Genomic DNA, 21,199 nt, shown 5'->3' with positions numbered 1-21,199 from the left:
CTCGAACATGATCCAGGACCAGGAAGACCTTCAACTGTCGCCATGGAGGAAAGTGTTGACAAAATACAGGATATGATCATGCATGATCGACGACTCACAACACGTCACATGGCCAATACATTAGGCATCTCCCACGAGCAAGTTGAGAACATTCTGTGGGATGACCTGGGCTCCAGGCTTCAGACACGCTCATCCCATCTCGTGAGACTTAACACCGTTTTGAGGCAAACTCAACTGACTTTGTTAGGAGTCACTATAATTGAGCCTCGGATTCACAACTATCGGCCCCCGACTAAACTACACCAGCGGAAACATACTTCTCCTCCTCGAAGAAGGCACAGTTTGTTCCATCAGTTTGCAAGGTGATGGCTTCGGTTTTCTGGGATTCCAAAGAAATCCTGTTATGGACTACCTTCCGAAAGGTCAGACTATTAGTGTCCAATATAATGCTAACCCGCTTAGGCACATGTGCGTGAACAATCAAGGCTAAACGTCGTGGAAAACTTACTAAATGTGTGTTGTTCCTCCAGGACAATGGAACAATGGAACAAGTCTGTTGTCGACGACTGAACTTCCTCTGTGCTCACCAGGCACCCTCATATTTCCACCTCTTCACAAGCTTGAAAAAAGAACTGCCTGCCAAGCATTTTGCAAATGATGATGTTTCTACTGTGGAGGCCTTTTGACATCACAAGGATAAGGCCTTGTACATCACCAAGAGGAAGCCTTGTACATCACCAGGGGGAAACCTTGTACATCACCAAGAGGAAGCCTTGTACATCACCAGGGGGAAACCTTGTACATCACCAAGAGGAAGCCTTGTACATCACCAAGAGGAAGCCTTGTACATCACCAGGGGGAAACCTTGTACATCACAAAGAGGAAGCCTTGTACATCACCAAGAGGAAGCCTTGTACATCACCAGGGGGAAACCTTGTACATCACAAAGAGGAAGCCTTGTACATCACCAAGAGGAAGCCTTGTACATCACCAAGAGGAAGCCTTGTACATCACCAGGGGGAAGCCTTGTACATCACCAAGAGGAAGCCTTGTACATCACCAGGGGGAAGCCTTGTACATCACCAGGGGGAAGCCTTGTACATCACCAGGGGGAAGCCTTGATCATCACCAAGAGGAAGCCTTGTACATCACCAGGGGGAAGCCTTGTACATCACCAGGGGGAAGCCTTGTACATCACCAAGAGGAAGCATTGTACATCACCAGGGGGAAACCATCTACTAAACCAGGAGGAAGCCTTCTACACCACTAGAATGAAGCCTTCTACACCACCAGAAGAAAGCCTTCTACACCACTAGAAGGAAGCCTTCTACACCACCAGAAGGAAGCCTTCTACACCACCAGAAGGAAGCCTTCTACACCACTAGAAGAAAGCCTTCTACACCACCAGAAGGAAGCCTTCTACACCACCAGAAGGAAGCCTTCTACACCACTAGAAGAAAGCCTACTACACCACCAGAAGAAAGCCTTCTGCACCACCAGGAGGAAGCCTTCTACAACACCAGAAGAAAGCCTTCTACACCACCAGAGGGAAGCCTTTTACACCACCAGAAGAAAGCATTCTTCACCACCAGGAGGAAGCATTCTACACCACCAGAAGGAAGCCTTCTACACCACCAGGGGAAGCCTTCTACACCACCAGAAGGAAGCCTTCTACACCACCAGAAGGAGGCCTTCTACACCAACAGAAGAAAGCTTTCTACACCACTAGAAGAAAGCCTCCTACACCACCAGAAGAAAGCATTTTACACCACCAGAAGGAAGCCTTCTACACCACAAGGAGTAGGCCTGCTACACCACCAGGGGAAGCCTTCTACACCACCAGAAGGAACCCTTCTACACCACCAGAAGGAAGCCTTCTACACCACCAGAAGAAAGCATTCTACACCACAAGAAAGAAGCCTTCTACATAAGCAGAAGAAAGCATTTTACACCACTAGAAGAAAGCCTTCTACACCACCAGAAGGAGGCCTTCTACACCACCAGAAGAAAGCATTCTACACCACTAGAAGAAAGCCTTCTACACCACCAGAAGGAAGCCTTCTACACCACCAGAAGGAAGCCTTCTACACCACTAGAAGAAAGCCTTCTACACCACCAGAAGGAAGCCTTCTACACCACCAGAAGGAAGCCTTCTACACCACTAGAAGAAAGCCTTCTACACCACAAGAGGAAAGCCTTCTACACCACCAGGAGGAAGCCTTCTACAACACCAGAAGAAAGCCTTCTACACCACCAGAGGGAAGCCTTTTACACCACCAGAAGAAAGCATTCTTCACCACCAGGAGGAAGCATTCTACACCACCAGAAGGAAGCCTTCTACACCACCAGGGGAAGCCTTCTACACCACCAGAAGGAAGCCTTCTACACCACCAGAAGGAGGCCTTCTACACCAACAGAAGAAAGCTTTCTACACCACTTGAAGAAAGCCTCCTACACCACCAGAAGAAAGCATTTTACACCACCAGAAGGAAGCCTTCTACACCACAAGGAGTAGGCCTGCTACACCACCAGGGGAAGCCTTCTACACCACAAGAAGGAAGTCTTCTACACCACCAGGAGGAAGCCTTCTACACCACCAGAAGGAAGCCTTCTACACCACCAGAAGAAAGCATTCTACACCACAAGAAAGAAGCCTTCTACATAAGCAGAAGAAAGCATTTTACACCACTAGAAGAAAGCCTTCTACACCACCAGAAGGAGGCCTTCTACACCACCAGAAGAAAGCATTCTACACCATCAGAACGAGGCCTTCTACACCACGAGAACGAAGCCTTCTACACCACCAGAAGGAAGCCTTCTACACCACAAGAAGAAAGCCTTCTACACCACGAGAAGAAAGCCTTCTACACAGCCAGAAGAAAGCCTTCTACACCACTAGAAGAAATCCTTCTTCACCACCAGGGGAGCCTTCTACACCACCAGAAGGAAGCCTTCTACACCAACAGAAGAAAGCTTTCTTCACCACCAGGAGGAAGCATTCTAAACCACCAGAAGGAAGCCTTCTACACCACCAGGGGAAGCCTTCTACACCACCAGAAGGAAGCCTTCTACACCACCAGAAGGAGGCCTTCTACACCAACAGAAGAAAGCTTTCTACACCACTAGAAGAAAGCCTTCTACACCACCAGAAGAAAGCATTTTACACCACCAGAAAGAAGCCTTCTACACCACCAGAAGGAAGCCTTCTACACCACAAGGAGTAGGCCTGCTACACCACCAGGGGAAGCCTTCTACACCACAAGAAGGAAGTCTTCTACACCACCAGGAGGAAGCCTTCTACACCACCAGAAGGAAGCCTTCTACACCACCAGAAGGAAGCCTTCTACACCACCAGAAGAAAGCATTCTACACCACAAGACAGAAGCCTTCTACATAAGCAGAAGAAAGCATTTTACACCACTAGAAGAAAGCCTTCTACACCACCAGAAGGAGGCCTTCTACACCACCAGAAGAAAGCATTCTACACCATCAGAACGAGGCCTTCTACACCACGAGAACGAAGCCTTCTACACCACCAGAAGGAAGCCTTCTACACCACAAGAAGAAAGCCTTCTACACCACGAGAAGAAAGCCTTCTACACAGCCAGAAGAAAGCCTTCTACACAACTAGAAGAAATCCTTCTTCACCACCAGGGGAGCCTTCTACACCACCAGAAGGAAGCCTTCTACACCACCAGAAGAAAGCATTCTACACCACCAGAAGAAAGCGTTCTACACCACCAGAACGAAGCCTTCTACGTCACCAGGAGGAGGCCTTCTACACAAGCAGAAGAAAGCCTTCTACACCACTAGAAGAAAGCATTCTGCACCATCAGAAGAAAGCCTTCTACACCACTAGAAGAAAGCCTTCAACACCACCAGAAGAAAGCCTTCTACACCACTAGAAGAAAGCCTTCTACACCACTAGAAGATATCCTTCTACACCACCAGGGGAGCCTTCTACACCACCAGAAGGAGGCCTTTTACACCAGCAGAAGAAAGCATTCTACACCACCAGAAGAAAGCCTTCTACACCACCAGAAGGAGGCCTTTTACACCAGCAGAAGAAAGCATTCTACACCACCAGAAGAAAGCATTCTTCACCACCAGGAGGAAGCCTTCTACACCACCAGAAGGAAGCCTTCTACACAACCAGAAGGAAGCCTTCTACACCACCAGGAGGAAGCCTTCTACACCACCAGAAGGAAGCCTTTTACACGACCAGGAGGAAGCCTTCTAGAACACCAGAAGGAAGCCCTGTACACCACCAGAAGGAAGCCGTCTACACCACCAGAAGGAAGACTTCTACACCACCAGGAGTAGGCCTTCTACACCACCAGAAGGAAGCCGTCTACACCACCAGGAGGAAGACTTCTACACCTCCAGGAGTAGGCCTTCTACACCACCAGAAGGAAGCCGTCTACACCACCAGAAGGAAGCCGTCTACACCACCAGAAGGAAGCCGTCTACACCACCAGGAGTAGGCCTTCTACACCACCAGAAGGAAGACTTCTACACCACCAGGAGTAGGCCTTCTACACCACCAGAAGGAAGCCGTCTACACCACCAGGAGGAAGACTTCTACACCTCCAGGAGTAGGCCTTCTACACCACCAGGAGGAAGACTTCTACACCTCCAGGAGTAGGCCTTCTACACCACCAGGAGGAAGACTTCTACACCACCAGGAGTAGGCCTTCTACACCACCAGGAGTAGGCCCTGTACACCAACAGAAGGAAGCCGTCTACACCACCAGGAGGAAGACTTCTACATCTCCAGGAGTAGGCCTTCTACACCACCAGAAGGAAGCCGTCTACACCACCAGGAGGAAGACTTCTACACCACCAGGAGTAGGCCTTCTACACCACCAGAAGGAAGACTTCTACACCACCAGGAGTAGGCCTTCTACACCACCAGAAGGAAGACTTCTACACCACCAGGAGGAAGATAATTAGAATGGTCAATGATACAGGACAGATTACGTGTGCAGACTGCGTGTGAAAGGAAGGTGAGGGAGATAATACTTTATGGGGGAAAAGAAACAAAAGGATGATTTATTATGATGTTGAAACATCAACACTGCTTGTTCTTTGCATGGAGAAGGCAACGAGCGAGGAGATAATGAAACCGAACACCTCTATTCTGTACTAAAGGTTGGTGAGTTTGTTTGAGACTGTTTCAGACAGCGCTACTAGACATACTATATATTTTCTTCGAAAGGGCGAGCAAAACAACTTATGTTGGACCCGAACACGTGATTGTAAAGACCATCCAGCATGCCTCGTTAACGATGTCGTCCGTGTATAAACCATTTGTTTCAACATGGTCGCCCCTTCCCACACTCAGTACAGAGATAACCATGTGTTCCATGAGGTGGCGGGCCACCATCTCACACCATCATCGCGTGTGGGGGGTCCCAGGCGCTCAACTGATACCTGTCAGGCAATGCGAGCAGTGCACAGATGGGTGGATACACGCTATTGTATAACATGCAGCTGAGTCTCTTGTATATCTGCCCACAGGTGACGGTGTGGCTTTTTATTATTTCACAATATCAATTTTCAAGTAGTGTACGCGATGGTTCATTTTATAGATTATCCATATGAGTTCGGAGAGATACAATCGTTATATTGATTATTTTCACCTCGTGCTTAGTGTTTATTCCAGTATAACGTTTCCTAAAGAAGGCAAACAAAACATGCGTTAATATCAGCTCTATGTGTTGCCTTCCATCCCCACATTGTCCCGTCACCACCTGTGTTGCAAACCGTTATTCACAGGTGTAATGATAAAGACGTGTGATCTTATTTATGTACATGAACATATAACTTAGCATTGTCATTATTAATGTTATATACTGAACCGCAAAAGAAACGTCACCCCAAGTAACATTGCATGAAAAGTTGTCATTTTAAATATCTGGGTAATTTTTGTCAAAGTTTCTAAAATTTAACATTACCTTGTCCGGAAAAATGAAATTTGATGAAAAAAACAAACAAAGCAGATGACAAGAAAACCGATCGTCGAAATGCATCACGGCAACGGCCATGGTAACCCGATGCACGTGACCTTTAAAAACCCACCCAGATCGGATAACATTCATTCGTTATTGAATTGCTACCACATGCCAAGATTGACAAGCAATCAGGAACAAGCCCTTGGACGATTGCAAGCAGGACAAACCGCCCGGAAAGTAGCCAATGCATTTCAAGTCCACCTAAGGACCATATACAGGCTCCAGCAACGATACCAGACCACTAACACTATAGAAGACCAACCACATAGTGGAAGACCAGGGATCACCACCCAACGTCAGAATCGTCAGATTGTGAGACAGCATCTTCAAGATCGCTTTGTTACTGCTGCGGAAACTGCTCGATAGACCATGGGGACACACCAGCGACACATTAGCGCGGACACCGTGCGTCGACGATTGACGAGCAGACATCTCCACTGTCACAGACCACACCCAGGAACCATTCTAAAACCACGTCATCGCCCGGACCGTCTTCAGTGGGCAACGCAACACCAGCATTGGCGCCACCAGCACAGGTGACGAGTCCTCTTCTCAGACAACAGCCGCTACTGTATCTCAACAGCAGATGGCAGAGAGAGAGAGAGAGAGAGAGAGAGAGAGAGAGAGAGAGAGAGAGTCTGGCGACGCCTTGGGGAACGTTACTCGAATGCTTGTGTTGTTGAGAGAGACTCGTGGGTAGATCCAAGCATCATGGTCTGGGGTGGAAATGATCTTGCACAGAGGTTCGGCCCTGTGGTCTTCCAGAACATCGGTCCTGGGAGAGGCAATGGTGTCACAGCAGCTCAGTACATTGATCAAGTCTTGAAACCACACGCCATACCTCATTTGGCACGTCGCCGCAACCACGAGTTTCAACATGATAACGCCCGTGCCCACACTGCGAGAGCAACAAGAGACTTCCTCCAGCAGAATGGCATCCGAACCATGCAGGAGCCTGCCCTCAGTCCCGATTTAAATCCCATTGAGCACCTGTGGGAAGAGATCCAAAGACGGTTGAATGATGTCCGACCAAGGCAGACAACTGCAGCTGAACTGCGTCAGGCGTTCCTCAGAGTGTGGGCTCAAGTGCCTATGGCCTTCATCAACCGCCTCATCCATTCCATGTATCGACGTTGCACGGCAGTCATCAATGCAGATGGCGGACACACGAGATACTGACTTGTGATGTCATTTTCTCAGAGACTAGTGTTGTGTTTCTCTAAAAGAACATTTGACACATAAATTTCAACCTTGATGATCAGTTTTGCCAAGTTACATCTTTTTAATATGTCTCAAAATATGTTTACTGTATTTGGACAAATAAACTTTCTCATATATCTATCCATGGAGACGTTTCTTTTGTGGTTCAGTATATAAACTGAGGGGCAAAAGAAACTATACCTCTCACTTCATTTTATCATAATTTTGATTTTCAATTGAAAATATCTTAAGTTCGCAATAGTCCAGGGAGCTTTGACACAAAGAAACTTCTATGTGGTATTAAATTTATGGTTCTATATTAAAACAAAAAAAGTTCGCTTAATACACAACCACTGATTGGTTTCTTAGACTTGTTATCTTTGATAATCATTACACCTACTCTTTTTTCAGCACAAAATAACATTTCAAGCAGGGTAGAGTCACGTGGTTGCAAATTCATTTCTTACCCCAGTCTTCATTGGACCAATTTATTTTTACCCAATATTACCCTGATTACCTTTTAGAAACTGTCGCAGGATTGAGTGACTTTAAATAGACACATAATCATATTTAACAACACTTCTTTCTTTCGACCCTCAGTTTGTTTATTTATGGGATAGGGTTTAGGGGGCATTTTGGCTTCGTTAAATACAAAACAAATACTGGTCGATGTCCTGTCACCATAATAATGAATATAATATTATAAAATGATATTCCAGTTTGTCTCTGTTCCCAGATCAACGTGTTGGTGTAGAAAAGGATACTTTGATAAGTTGTCCGGCTGTTGCTTCATGCTGTAACTGTAGACGACGTGGAGATAGAGAGGTACTACTGTTATACAGGAGCTTATATAGACCGGCTCACTGAGCGCCGTGTTGCTGGACTGGCAAGACCCGTGGTGAGTACAAACTCCTGGTTTTGAAACTCTCTGACAATAAGGGGGTGGTGGGGTAGCCTAGTGGTAAAAGCGTTCGTTCGTCACGCCGAATACCCGGGTTCGATTCCCCACATGGGTACATTATGTGAAGCCCATTTCTGGTGTGATATTACTGGAATATTACTAAAACGCGGCGTAAACTCATACTCATTTACTCTCACAATAACATGTTGGTTGGCACGTGCTATATACACTTTCAGTTTGCCCAATTTCAGTTGAGAGAGTGAGTGAGTTAAAATTTAGAGATACATCGACAGTGTTTCAGCCATATTGTGACTAGAATACGTTATACGTTGATATAATATAATAGCATATTAAAACCTGTCAACGATCCACAGTATGACATCTAGCATATCACACTTTTGTTTTTGAACTAGTATCAGTGCATTAACTAGTTTGGACTTATTATTGGATATTACAACATAAAACCGGGCTGATGATCGTCAGCAACTGAGGGTAGATCACCACACCAAGGACAATGGGGATCTACTCTGCTACCTGCATTGTACCTAATCTCAGTTGAAGAAGTAAGCACTCTTTTCAGAATTCTTGAAACATTTAGGATATTTCGATTCAGTCAGACATGAGGTCGGGCGTGGAGGTGCGAGGAATCTTGGAAGGAATGAGATGTAAAGTTTTCAGCTGGCCAAATACTGTGTGCATGTTATCACGTAAACGTAAATCGAACCTGTGATATCTTTTATGAGTGAGTGAGTGAGTGAATGAGTCGGGTATTACGCCGATATTGACAATATTCCTGTTATGTCACGGCGTGTCAGCTTAACTTGGGAGGAAAGCCCGAAGTGATGTCTCAGACGTTTAACATTTTGGTGAAACCCACGAAAACCTAGAAACACAATTGGGACAAACCTGGAATCTTTTAAGAGATAAATATAGATAGACATATCCTATTCGCACTGTACTTTGTTTCGGCATAGTCCTAGACTGGAGTCAACCTCTCCCACGGTGACTGCCTGTGTCGGCGTGATACTGACTGTAGCTGATAGAAGCCCTCTGGTAGACTAGGTCATCGCTGCAATCATAGTTTATTAATGATGTTCTGTTTAAACATAAGCAGTATCATATATTATTTCCTATTTCAGATCAGAATGATGTACTTGATTGTGATCAGTGTGTTAGTAGCCCCTCTCTGTGCAGTGAATATAGGTAAGTCAGATCAGAATGATGTACTTGGTTGTGGTCAGTGTGTTAGCCCCTCTCTGGGCAGTGAATATAGGTAAGTCAGATCAGTATGATGTACTTGGTTGTGGTCAGTGTGTTAGCCCCTCTCTGTGCAGTGAATATAGGTAAAACAGATCAGTATGATGTACTTGGTTGTGGTCATTGTGTTAGCCCCTCTCTGGGCAGTGAATATAGGTAAAACAGATCAGTATGATGTACTTGGTTGTGGTCATTGTGTTAGCCCCTCTCTGGGCAGTGAATATAGGTAAAACAGATCAGTATGATGTACTTGGTTGTGGTCAGTGTGTTAGCCCCTCTCTGGGCAGTGAATATAGGTAAGTCAGATCAGTATGATGTACTTGGTTGTGGTCAGTGTGTTAGTAGCCCCTCTCTGTGCAGTGAATATAGGTAAAACAGATCAGTATGATGTACTTGGTTGTGGTCAGTGTGTGAGTAGCCCCTCTCTGTGCAGTGAATATAGGTAAAACAGATCAGTATGATGTACTTGGTTGTGGTCAGTGCGTTAGCCCCTCTCTGTGCAGTGAATATAGGTAAGTCAGATCAGTATGATGTACTTGGTTGTGGTCAGTGTGTTAGCCCCTCTCTGTGCAGTGTATATAGGTAAAACAGATCAGTATGATGTACTTGGTTGTGGTCAGTGTGTTAGCCCCTCTCTGGGCAGTGAATATAGGTAAGACAGATCAGAATGATGTACTTGGTTGTGGTCAGTGTGTGAGTAGCCCCTCTCTGGGCAGTGAATATAGGTAAAACAGATCAGTATGATGTACTTGGTTGTGGTCAGTGTGTTAGCCCCTCTCTGGGCAGTGAATATAGGTAAAACAGATCAGTATGATGTACTTGGTTGTGGTCATTGTGTTAGCCCCTCTCTGGGCAGTGAATATAGGTAAAACAGATCAGTATGATGTACTTGGTTGTGGTCAGTGTGTTAGCCCCTCTCTGGGCAGTGAATATAGGTAAAAGCAGATCAGTATGATGTACTTGGTTGTGGTCAGTGTGTTAGCCCCTCTCTGGGCAGTGAATATAGGTAAAACAGATCAGTATGATGTACTTGGTTGTGGTCAGAGTGTTAGCCCCTCTCTGGGCAGTGAATATAGGTAAAACAGATCAGTATGATGTACTTGGTTGTGGTCAGTGTGTTAGTAGCCCCTCTCTGTGCAGTGAATATAGGTAAAACAGATCAGTATGATGTACTTGGTTGTGGTCAGTGTGTTAGCCCCTCTCTGGGCAGTGAATATAGGTAAAAGCAGATCAGTATGATGTACTTGGTTGTGGTCAGTGTGTTGGCCCCTCTCTGGGCAGTGAATATAGGTAAAACAGATCAGTATGATGTACTTGGTTGTGGTCAGTGTGTTAGCCCCTCTCTGTGCAGGGAATATAGGTAAAACAGATCAGTAAGATGTAGTTGGTTGTGGTCAGTGTGTTAGCCCCTCTCTGGGCAGTGAATATAGGTAAAACAGATCAGTATGATGTACTTGGTTGTGGTCAGAGTGTTAGCCCCTCTCTGGGCAGTGAATATAGGTAAAACAGATCAGTATGATGTACTTGGTTGTGGTCAGTGTGTTAGTAGCCCCTCTCTGTGCAGTGAATATAGGTAAAACAGATCAGTATGATGTACTTGGTTGTGGTCAGTGTGTTAGCCCCTCTCTGGGCAGTGAATATAGGTAAAAGCAGATCAGTATGATGTACTTGGTTGTGGTCAGTGTGTTGGCCCCTCTCTGGGCAGTGAATATAGGTAAAACAGATCAGTATGATGTACTTGGTTGTGGTCAGTGTGTTAGCCCCTCTCTGTGCAGGGAATATAGGTAAAACAGATCAGTAAGATGTAGTTGGTTGTGGTCAGTGTGTTAGCCCCTCTCTGTGCAGTGAATATAGGTAAAACAGATCAGTATGATGTACTTGGTTGTGGTCAGTGTGTTAGCCCCTCTCTGGGCAGTGAATATAGGTAAAACAGATCAGTATGATGTACTTGGTTGTTGTCAGTGTGTTAGTAGCCCCTCTCTGGGCAGTGAATATAGGTAAAACAGATCAGTATGATGTACTTGGTTGTGGTCAGTGTGTTAGCCCCTCTCTGGGCAGTGAATATAGGTAAAACAGATCAGTATGATGTACTTGGTTGTGGTCAGTGTGTTAGTAGCCCCTCTCTGTGCAGTGAATATAGGTAAAACAGATCAGTATGATGTACTTGGTTGTGGTCAGTGTGTTAGCCCCTCTCTGGGCAGTGAATATAGGTAAAACAGATCAGTATGATGTACTTGGTTGTGGTCAGTGTGTTAGTAGCCCCTCTCTGTGCAGTGAATATAGGTAAAACAGATCAGTATGATGAACTTGGTTGTGGTCAGTGTGTTAGTAGCCCCTCTCTGTGCAGTGAATATAGGTAAAACAGATCAGTATGATGTACTTGGTTGTGGTCAGTGTGTTAGTAGCCCCTCTCTGTGCAGTGAATATAGGTAAAACAGATCAGTATGATGTACTTGGTTGTGGTCAGTGTGTTAGTAGCCCCTCTCTGTGCAGTGAATATAGGTAAAACAGATCAGTATGATGTACTTGGTTGTGGTCAGTGTGTTAGCCCCTCTCTGTGCAGTGAATATAGGTAAAACAGATCAGTATGATGTACTTGGTTGTGGTCAGTGTGTTAGTAGCCCCTCTCTGTGCAGTGAATATAGGTAAAACAGATCAGTATGATGAACTTGGTTGTGGTCAGTGTGTTAGTAGCCCCTCTCTGTGCAGTGAATATAGGTAAAACAGATCAGTATGATGTACTTGGTTGTAGTCAGTGTGTTAGTAGCCCCTCTCTGTGCAGTGAATATAGGTAAAACAGATCAGTATGATGTACTTGGTTGTGGTCAGTGTGTTAGCCCCTCTCTGTGCAATGAATATAGGTAAAACAGATCAGTATGATGTACTTGGTTGTGGTCAGTGTGTTAGCCCCTCTCTGGGCAGTGAATATAGGTAAAAACAGATCAGTATGATGTACTTGGTTGTGGTCAGTGTGTTAGTAGCCCCTCTCTGTGCAGTGAATATAGGTAAAACAGATCAGTATGATGTACTTGGTTGTGGTCAGTGTGTTAGCCCCTCTCTGAGCAGTGAATATAGGTAAAACAGATCAGTATGATGTACTTGGTTGTGGTCAGTGTGTTAGCCCCTCTCTGGGCAGTGAATATAGGTAAAACAGATCAGTATGATGTACTTGGTTGTGGTCAGTGTGTTAGTAGCCCCTCTCTGTGCAGTGAATATAGGTAAAACAGATCAGTATGATGTACTTGGTTGTGGTCAGTGTGTTAGTAGCCCCTCTCTGTGCAGTGAATATAGGTAAAACAGATCAGTATGATGTACTTGGTTGTGGTCAGTGTGTTAGCCCCTCTCTGTGCAGTGAATATAGGTAAAACAGATCAGTATGATGTACTTGGTTGTGGTCAGTGTGTTAGCCCCTCTCTGTGCAGTGAATATAGGTAAAACAGATCAGTATGATGTACTTGGTTGTGGTCAGTGTGTTAGCCCCTCTCTGTGCAGTGAATATAGGTAAAACAGATCAGTATGATGTACTTGGTTGTGGTCAGTGTGTTAGCCCCTCTCTGGGCAGTGAATATAGGTAAAACAGATCAGTATGATGTACTTGGTTGTGGTCAGTGTGTTAGCCCCTCTCTGGGCAGTGAATATAGGTAAAACAGATCAGTATGATGTACTTGGTTGTGGTCAGTGTGTTAGTAGCCCCTCTCTGTGCAGTGAATATAGGTAAAACAGATCAGTATGATGTACTTGGTTGTGGTCAGTGTGTTGGCCCCTCTCTGGGCAGTGAATATAGGTAAAACAGATCAGTATGATGTACTTGGTTGTGGTCAGTGTGTTAGCCCCTCTCTGTGCAGTGAATATAGGTAAAACAGATCAGTATGATGTACTTGGTTGTGGTCAGTGTGTTAGCCCCTCTCTGGGCAGTGAATATAGGTAAAACAGATCAGTATGATGTACTTGGTTGTGGTCAGTGTGTTAGCCCCTCTCTGAGCAGTGAATATAGGTAAAACAGATCAGTATGATGTACTTGGTTGTGGTCAGTGTGTTAGTAGCCCCTCTCTGGGCAGTGAATATAGGTAAAACAGATCAGTATGATGTACTTGGTTGTGGTCAGTGTGTTAGTAGCCCCTCTCTGGGCAGTGAATATAGGTAAAACAGATCAGTATGATGTACTTGGTTGTGGTCAGTGTGTTATCCCCTCTCTGTGCAGTGAATATAGGTAAAACAGATCAGTATGATGTACTTGGTTGTGGTCAGTGTGTTAGTAGCCCCTCTCTGTGCAGTGAATATAGGTAAAACAGATCAGTATGATGTACTTGGTTGTGGTCAGTGTGTTAGTAGCCCCTCTCTGTGCAGTGAATATAGGTAAAACAGATCAGTATGATGTACTTGGTTGTGGTCAGTGTGTTAGCCCCTCTCTGGGCAGTGAATATAGGTAAAACAGATCAGTATGATGTACTTGGTTGTGGTCAGTGTGTTAGCCCCTCTCTGGGCAGTGAATATAGGTAAAGCAGATCAGTATGATGTACTTGGTTGTGGTCAGTGTGTTAGTAGCCCCTCTCTGTGCAGTGAATATAGGTAAAACAGATCAGTATGATGTACTTGGTTGTGGTCAGTGTGTTAGCCCCTCTCTGAGCAGTGAATATAGGTAAAACAGATCAGTATGATGTACTTGGTTGTGGTCAGTGTGTTAGTAGCCCCTCTCTGGGCAGTGAATATAGGTAAAACAGATCAGTATGATGTACTTGGTTGTGGTCAGTGTGTTAGTAGCCCCTCTCTGTGCAGTGAATATAGGTAAAACAGATCAGTATGATGAACTTGGTTGTGGTCAGTGTGTTGGCCCCTCTCTGGGCAGTGAATATAGGTAAAACAGATCAGTATGATGTACTTGGTTGTGGTCAGTGTGTTAGCCCCTCTCTGAGCAGTGAATATAGGTAAAACAGATCAGTATGATGTACTTGGTTGTGGTCAGTGTGTTAGTAGCCCCTCTCTGGGCAGTGAATATAGGTAAAACAGATCAGTATGATGTACTTGGTTGTGGTCAGTGTGTTAGTAGCCCCTCTCTGGGCAGTGAATATAGGTAAAACAGATCAGTATGATGTACTTGGTTGTGGTCAGTGTGTTATCCCCTCTCTGGGCAGTGAATATAGGTAAAACAGATCAGTATGATGTACTTGGTTGTGGTCAGTGTGTTAGTAGCCCCTCTCTGTGCAGTGAATATAGGTAAAACAGATCAGTATGATGTACTTGGTTGTGGTCAGTGTGTTAGTAGCCCCTCTCTGTGCAGTGAATATAGGTAAAACAGATCAGTATGATGTACTTGGTTGTGGTCAGTGTGTTAGCCCCTCTCTGGGCAGTGAATATAGGTAAAACAGATCAGTATGATGTACTTGGTTGTGGTCAGTGTGTTAGCCCCTCTCTGGGCAGTGAATATAGGTAAAACAGATCAGTATGATGTACTTGGTTGTGGTCAGTGTGTTAGTAGCCCCTCTCTGTGCAGTGAATATAGGTAAAACAGATCAGTATGATGTACTTGGTTGTGGTCAGTGTGTTAGCCCCTCTCTGAGCAGTGAATATAGGTAAAACAGATCAGTATGATGTACTTGGTTGTGGTCAGTGTGTTAGTAGCCCCTCTCTGGGCAGTGAATATAGGTAAAACAGATCAGTATGATGTACTTGGTTGTGGTCAGTGTGTTAGTAGCCCCTCTCTGTGCAGTGAATATAGGTAAAACAGATCAGTATGATGTACTTGGTTGTGGTCAGTGTGTTAGCCCCTCTCTGGGCAGTGAATATAGGTAAAACAGATCAGTATGATGTACTTGGTTGTGGTCAGTGTGTTAGTAGCCCCTCTCTGGGCAGTGAATATAGGTAAAACAGATCAGTATGATGAACTTGGTTGTGGTCAGTGTGTTAGTAGCCCCTCTCTGTGCAGTGAATATAGGTAAAACAGATCAGTATGATGTACTTGGTTGTGGTCAGTGTGTTAGTAGCCCCTCTCTGTGCAGTGAATATAGGTAAAACAGATCAGTATGATGTACTTGGTTGTGGTCAGTGTGTTAGTAGCCCCTCTCTGTGCAGTGAATATAGGTAAAACAGATCAGTATGATGAACTTGGTTGTGGTCAGTGTGTTAGTAGCCCCTCTCTGTGCAGTGAATATAGGTAAAACAGATCAGTATGATGTACTTGGTTGTGGTCAGTGTGTTAGTAGCCCCTCTCTGTGCAGTGAATATAGGTAAAACAGATCAGTATGATGTACTTGGTTGTGGTCAGTGTGTTAGCCCCTCTCTGGGCAGTGAATATAGGTAAAACAGATCAGTATGATGTACTTGGTTGTGGTCAGTGTGTTAGCCCCTCTCTGGGCAGTGAATATAGGTAAAAACAGATCAGTATGATGTACTTGGTTGTGGTCAGTGTGTTAGCCCCTCTCTGGGCAGTGAATATAGGTAAAACAGATCAGTATGATGTACTTGGTTGTGGTCGGTGTGTTAGTAGCCCCTCTCTGTGCAGTGAATATAGGTAAAACAGATCAGTATGATGTACTTGGTTGTGGTCAGTGTGTTAGCCCCTCTCTGAGCAGTGAATATAGGTAAAACAGATCAGTATGATGTACTTGGTTGTGGTCAGTGTGTTAGCCCCTCTCTGGGCAGTGAATATAGGTAAAACAGATCAGTATGATGTACTTGGTTGTGGTCAGTGTGTTAGTAGCCCCTCTCTGGGCAGTGAATATAGGTAAAACAGATCAGTATGATGTACTTGGTTGTGGTCAGTGTGTTAGTAGCCCCTCTCTGTGCAGTGAATATAGGTAAAACAGATCAGTATGATGTACTTGGTTGTGGTCAGTGTGTTAGCCCCTCTCTGTGCAGTGAATATAGGTAAAACAGATCAGTATGATGTACTTGGTTGTGGTCAGTGTGTTAGCCCCTCTCTGGGCAGTGAATATAGGTAAAACAGATCAGTATGATGTACTTGGTTGTGGTCGGTGTGTTAGTAGCCCCTCTCTGTGCAGTGAATATAGGTAAAACAGATCAGTATGATGTACTTGGTTGTGGTAAGTGTGTTAGCCCCTCTCTGAGCAGTGAATATAGGTAAAACAGATCAGTATGATGTACTTGTTTGTGGTCATTGTGTTAGCCCCTCTCTGGGCAGTGAATATAGGTAAAACAGATCAGTATGATGTACTTGGTTGTTGTCAGTGTGTTAGTAGCCCCTCTCTGTACAGTGAATATAGGTAAAACAGATCAGTATGATGTACTTGGTTGTGGTCAGTGTGTGAGTAGCCCCTCTCTGTGCAGTGAGTATAGGTAAAACAGATCAGTATGATGTACTTGGTTGTGGTCAGTGTGTTAGCCCCTCTCTGGGCAGTGAATATAGGTAAAACAGATCAGTATGATGTACTTGGTTGTGGTCAGTGTGTTAGCCCCTCTCTGGGCAGTGAATATAGGTAAAACAGATCAGTATGATGTACTTGGTTGTGGTCAGTGTGTTAGTAGCCCCTCTCTGGGCAGTGAATATAGGTAAAACAGATCAGTATGATGTACTTGGTTGTGGTCAGTGTGTTAGTAGCCCCTCTCTGTGCAGTGAATATAGGTAAAACAGATCAGTATGATGTACTTGGTTGTGGTCAGTGTGTTAGCCCCTCTCTGTGCAGGGAATATAGGTAAAACAGATCAGTAAGATGTAGTTGGTTGTGGTCAGTGTGTTGGCCCCTCTCTGGGCAGTGAATATAGGTAAAACAGATCAGTATGATGTACTTGGTTGTGGTCAGTGTGTTAGCCCCTCTCTGGGCAGTGAATATAGGTAAAACAGATCAGTATGATGTACTTGGTTGTGGTCAGTGTGTTAGCCCCTCTCTGTGCAGTGAATATAGGTAAAACAGATCAGAATGATGTACTTGGTTGTGGTCGGTGTGTTAGTAGCCCCTCTCTGTGCAGTGAATATAGGTAAAACAGATCAGTATGATGTACTTGGTTGTGGTCAGTGTGTTAGCCCCTCTCTGTGCAGTGAATATAGGTAAAACAGATCAGTAAGATGTAGTTGGTTGTGGTCAGTGTGTTGGCCCCTCTCTGGGCAGTGAATATAGGTAAAACAGATCAGTATGATGTACTTGGTTGTGGTCAGTGTGTTAGCCCCTCTCTGTGCAGTGAATATAGGTAAAACAGATCAGTATGATGTACTTGGTTGTGGTCAGTGTGTTAGCCCCTCTCTGGGCAGTGAATATAGGTAAAACAGATCAGTATGATGTACTTGGTTGTGGTCAGTGTGTTAGTAGCCCCTCTCTGTGCAGTGAATATAGGTAAAACAGATCAGTATGATGTACTTGGTTGTGGTCAGTGTGTTAGTAGCCCCTCTCTGTGCAGTGAATATAGGTAAAACAGATCAGTATGATGTACTTGGTTGTGGTCAGTGTGTTAGCCCCTCTCTGTGCAGTGAATATAGGTAAAACAGATCAGTATGATGTACTTGGTTGTGGTCAGTGTGTTAGCCCCTCTCTGGGCAGTGAATATAGGTAAAAACAGATCAGTATGATGTACTTGGTTGTGGTCAGTGTGTTAGCCCCTCTCTGGGCAGTGAATATAGGTAAAACAGATCAGTATGATGTACTTGGTTGTGGTCGGTGTGTTAGTAGCCCCTCTCTGTGCAGTGAATATAGGTAAAACAGATCAGTATGATGTACTTGGTTGTGGTAAGTGTGTTAGCCCCTCTCTGAGCAGTGAATATAGGTAAAACAGATCAGTATGATGTACTTGTTTGTGGTCATTGTGTTAGCCCCTCTCTGGGCAGTGAATATAGGTAAAACAGATCAGTATGATGTACTTGGTTGTTGTCAGTGTGTTAGTAGCCCCTCTCTGTGCAGTGAATATAGGTAAAACAGATCAGTATGATGTACTTGGTTGTGGTCAGTGTGTGAGTAGCCCCTCTCTGTGCAGTGAGTATAGGTAAAACAGATCAGTATGATGTACTTGGTTGTGGTCAGTGTGTTAGCCCCTCTCTGGGCAGTGAATATAGGTAAAACAGATCAGTATGATGTACTTGGTTGTGGTCAGTGTGTTAGCCCCTCTCTGGGCAGTGAATATAGGTAAAACAGATCAGTATGATGTACTTGGTTGTGGTCAGTGTGTTAGTAGCCCCTCTCTGGGCAGTGAATATAGGTAAAACAGATCAGTATGATGTACTTGGTTGTGGTCAGTGTGTTAGTAGCCCCTCTCTGTGCAGTGAATATAGGTAAAACAGATCAGTATGATGTACTTGGTTGTGGTCAGTGTGTTAGCCCCTCTCTGTGCAGGGAATATAGGTAAAACAGATCAGTAAGATGTAGTTGGTTGTGGTCAGTGTGTTGGCCCCTCTCTGGGCAGTGAATATAGGTAAAACAGATCAGTATGATGTACTTGGTTGTGGTCAGTGTGTTAGCCCCTCTCTGGGCAGTGAATATAGGTAAAACAGATCAGTATGATGTACTTGGTTGTGGTCAGTGTGTTAGCCCCTCTCTGTGCAGTGAATATAGGTAAAACAGATCAGAATGATGTACTTGGTTGTGGTCGGTGTGTTAGTAGCCCCTCTCTGTGCAGTGAATATAGGTAAAACAGATCAGTATGATGTACTTGGTTGTGGTCAGTGTGTTAGCCCCTCTCTGTGCAGTGAATATAGGTAAAACAGATCAGTAAGATGTAGTTGGTTGTGGTCAGTGTGTTGGCCCCTCTCTGGGCAGTGAATATAGGTAAAACAGATCAGTATGATGTACTTGGTTGTGGTCAGTGTGTTAGCCCCTCTCTGTGCAGTGAATATAGGTAAAACAGATCAGTATGATGTACTTGGTTGTGGTCAGTGTGTTAGCCCCTCTCTGGGCAGTGAATATAGGTAAAACAGATCAGTATGATGTACTTGGTTGTGGTCAGTGTGTTAGTAGCCCCTCTCTGTGCAGTGAATATAGGTAAAACAGATCAGTATGATGTACTTGGTTGTGGTCAGTGTGTTAGTAGCCCCTCTCTGTGCAGTGAATATAGGTAAAACAGATCAGTATGATGTACTTGGTTGTGGTCAGTGTGTTAGCCCCTCTCTGTGCAGTGAATATAGGTAAAACAGATCAGTATGATGTACTTGGTTGTGGTCAGTGTGTTAGCCCCTCTCTGGGCAGTGAATATAGGTAAAAACAGATCAGTATGATGTACTTGGTTGTGGTCAGTGTGTTAGCCCCTCTCTGGGCAGTGAATATAGGTAAAACAGATCAGTATGATGTACTTGGTTGTGGTCGGTGTGTTAGTAGCCCCTCTCTGTGCAGTGAATATAGGTAAAACAGATCAGTATGATGTACTTGGTTGTGGTAAGTGTGTTAGCCCCTCTCTGAGCAGTGAATATAGGTAAAACAGATCAGTATGATGTACTTGTTTGTGGTCATTGTGTTAGCCCCTCTCTGGGCAGTGAATATAGGTAAAACAGATCAGTATGATGTACTTGGTTGTTGTCAGTGTGTTAGTAGCCCCTCTCTGTGCAGTGAATATAGGTAAAACAGATCAGTATGATGTACTTGGTTGTGGTCAGTGTGTGAGTAGCCCCTCTCTGTGCAGTGAGTATAGGTAAAACAGATCAGTATGATGTACTTGGTTGTGGTCAGTGTGTTAGCCCCTCTCTGGGCAGTGAATATAGGTAAAACAGATCAGTATGATGTACTTGGTTGTGGTCAGTGTGTTAGCCCCTCTCTGGGCAGTGAATATAGGTAAAACAGATCAGTATGATGTACTTGGTTGTGGTCAGTGTGTTAGTAGCCCCTCTCTGGGCAGTGAATATAGGTAAAACAGATCAGTATGATGTACTTGGTTGTGGTCAGTGTGTTAGTAGCCCCTCTCTGTGCAGTGAATATAGGTAAAACAGATCAGTATGATGTACTTGGTTGTGGTCAGTGTGTTAGCCCCTCTCTGTGCAGGGAATATAGGTAAAACAGATCAGTAAGATGTACTTGGTTGTGGTAAGTGTGTTAGCCCCTCTCTGGGCAGTGAATATAGGTAAAACAGATCAGTATGATGTACTTGGTTGTGGTCAGTGTGTTAGCCCCTCTCTGTGCAGTGAATATAGGTAAAACAGATCAGTATGATGTACTTGGTTGTGGTCGGTGTGTTAGTAGCCCCTCTCTGTGCAGTGAATATAGGTAAAACAGATCAGTATGATGTACTTGGTTGTGGTCAGTGTGTTAGCCCCTCTCTGAGCAGTGAATATAGGTAAAACAGATCAGTATGATGTACTTGGTTGTGGTCAGTGTGTTAGCCCCTCTCTGGGCAGTGAATATAGGTAAAACAGATCAGTATGATGTACTTGGTTGTGGTCAGTGTGTTAGTAGCCCCTCTCTGGGCAGTGAATATAGGTAAAACAGATCAGTATGATGTACTTGGTTGTGGTAAGTGTGTTAGCCCCTCTCTGGGCAGTGAATATAGGTAAAACAGATCAGTATGATGTACTTGGTTTTGGTCAGTGTGTTAGTAGCCCCTCTCTGTGCAGTGAATATAGGTAAAACAGATCAGTATGATGTACTTGGTTGTGGTCAGTGTGTTAGCCCCTCTCTGGGCAGTGAATATAGGTAAAACAGATCAGTATGATGTACTTGGTTGTGGTCAGTGTGTTAGCCCCTCTCTGTGCAGTGAATATAGGTAAAACAGATCAGTATGATGTACTTGGTTGTGGTCAGTGTGTTAGTAGCCCCTCTCTGGGCAGTGAATATAGGTAAAACAGATCAGTATGATGTACTTGGTTGTGGTAAGTGTGTTAGCCCCTCTCTGGGCAGTGAATATAGGTAAAACAGATCAGTATGATGTACTTGGTTTTGGTCAGTGTGTTAGTAGCCCCTCT

General features: G+C 44.6%; 1 protein-coding gene across 1 annotated transcript in view; it reads left to right on the top strand.

The window, feature by feature from the left end:
* LOC124125236 overlaps positions 1-21,199 on the top strand; it is a 75,343-nt gene that overhangs the window by 20,582 nt on the left and 33,562 nt on the right. Inside the window, exons 2-3 of the mRNA XM_046488509.2 lie at positions 7,951-8,112; positions 9,255-9,318. Coding sequence (XP_046344465.1) covers positions 9,261-9,318 — 58 coding nt within the window. The 5' untranslated portion in view covers positions 7,951-8,112; positions 9,255-9,260. The remainder of the gene's footprint in view (positions 1-7,950; positions 8,113-9,254; positions 9,319-21,199) is intronic.

Source organism: Haliotis rufescens, unplaced genomic scaffold, assembly GCF_023055435.1.
Source record: "Haliotis rufescens isolate VD_foot unplaced genomic scaffold, xgHalRufe1.0.p SCAF_35, whole genome shotgun sequence".
Lineage (NCBI taxonomy): Eukaryota > Metazoa > Mollusca > Gastropoda > Lepetellida > Haliotidae > Haliotis > Haliotis rufescens.
This window is presented reverse-complemented; position numbering and strand designations above follow the sequence as displayed.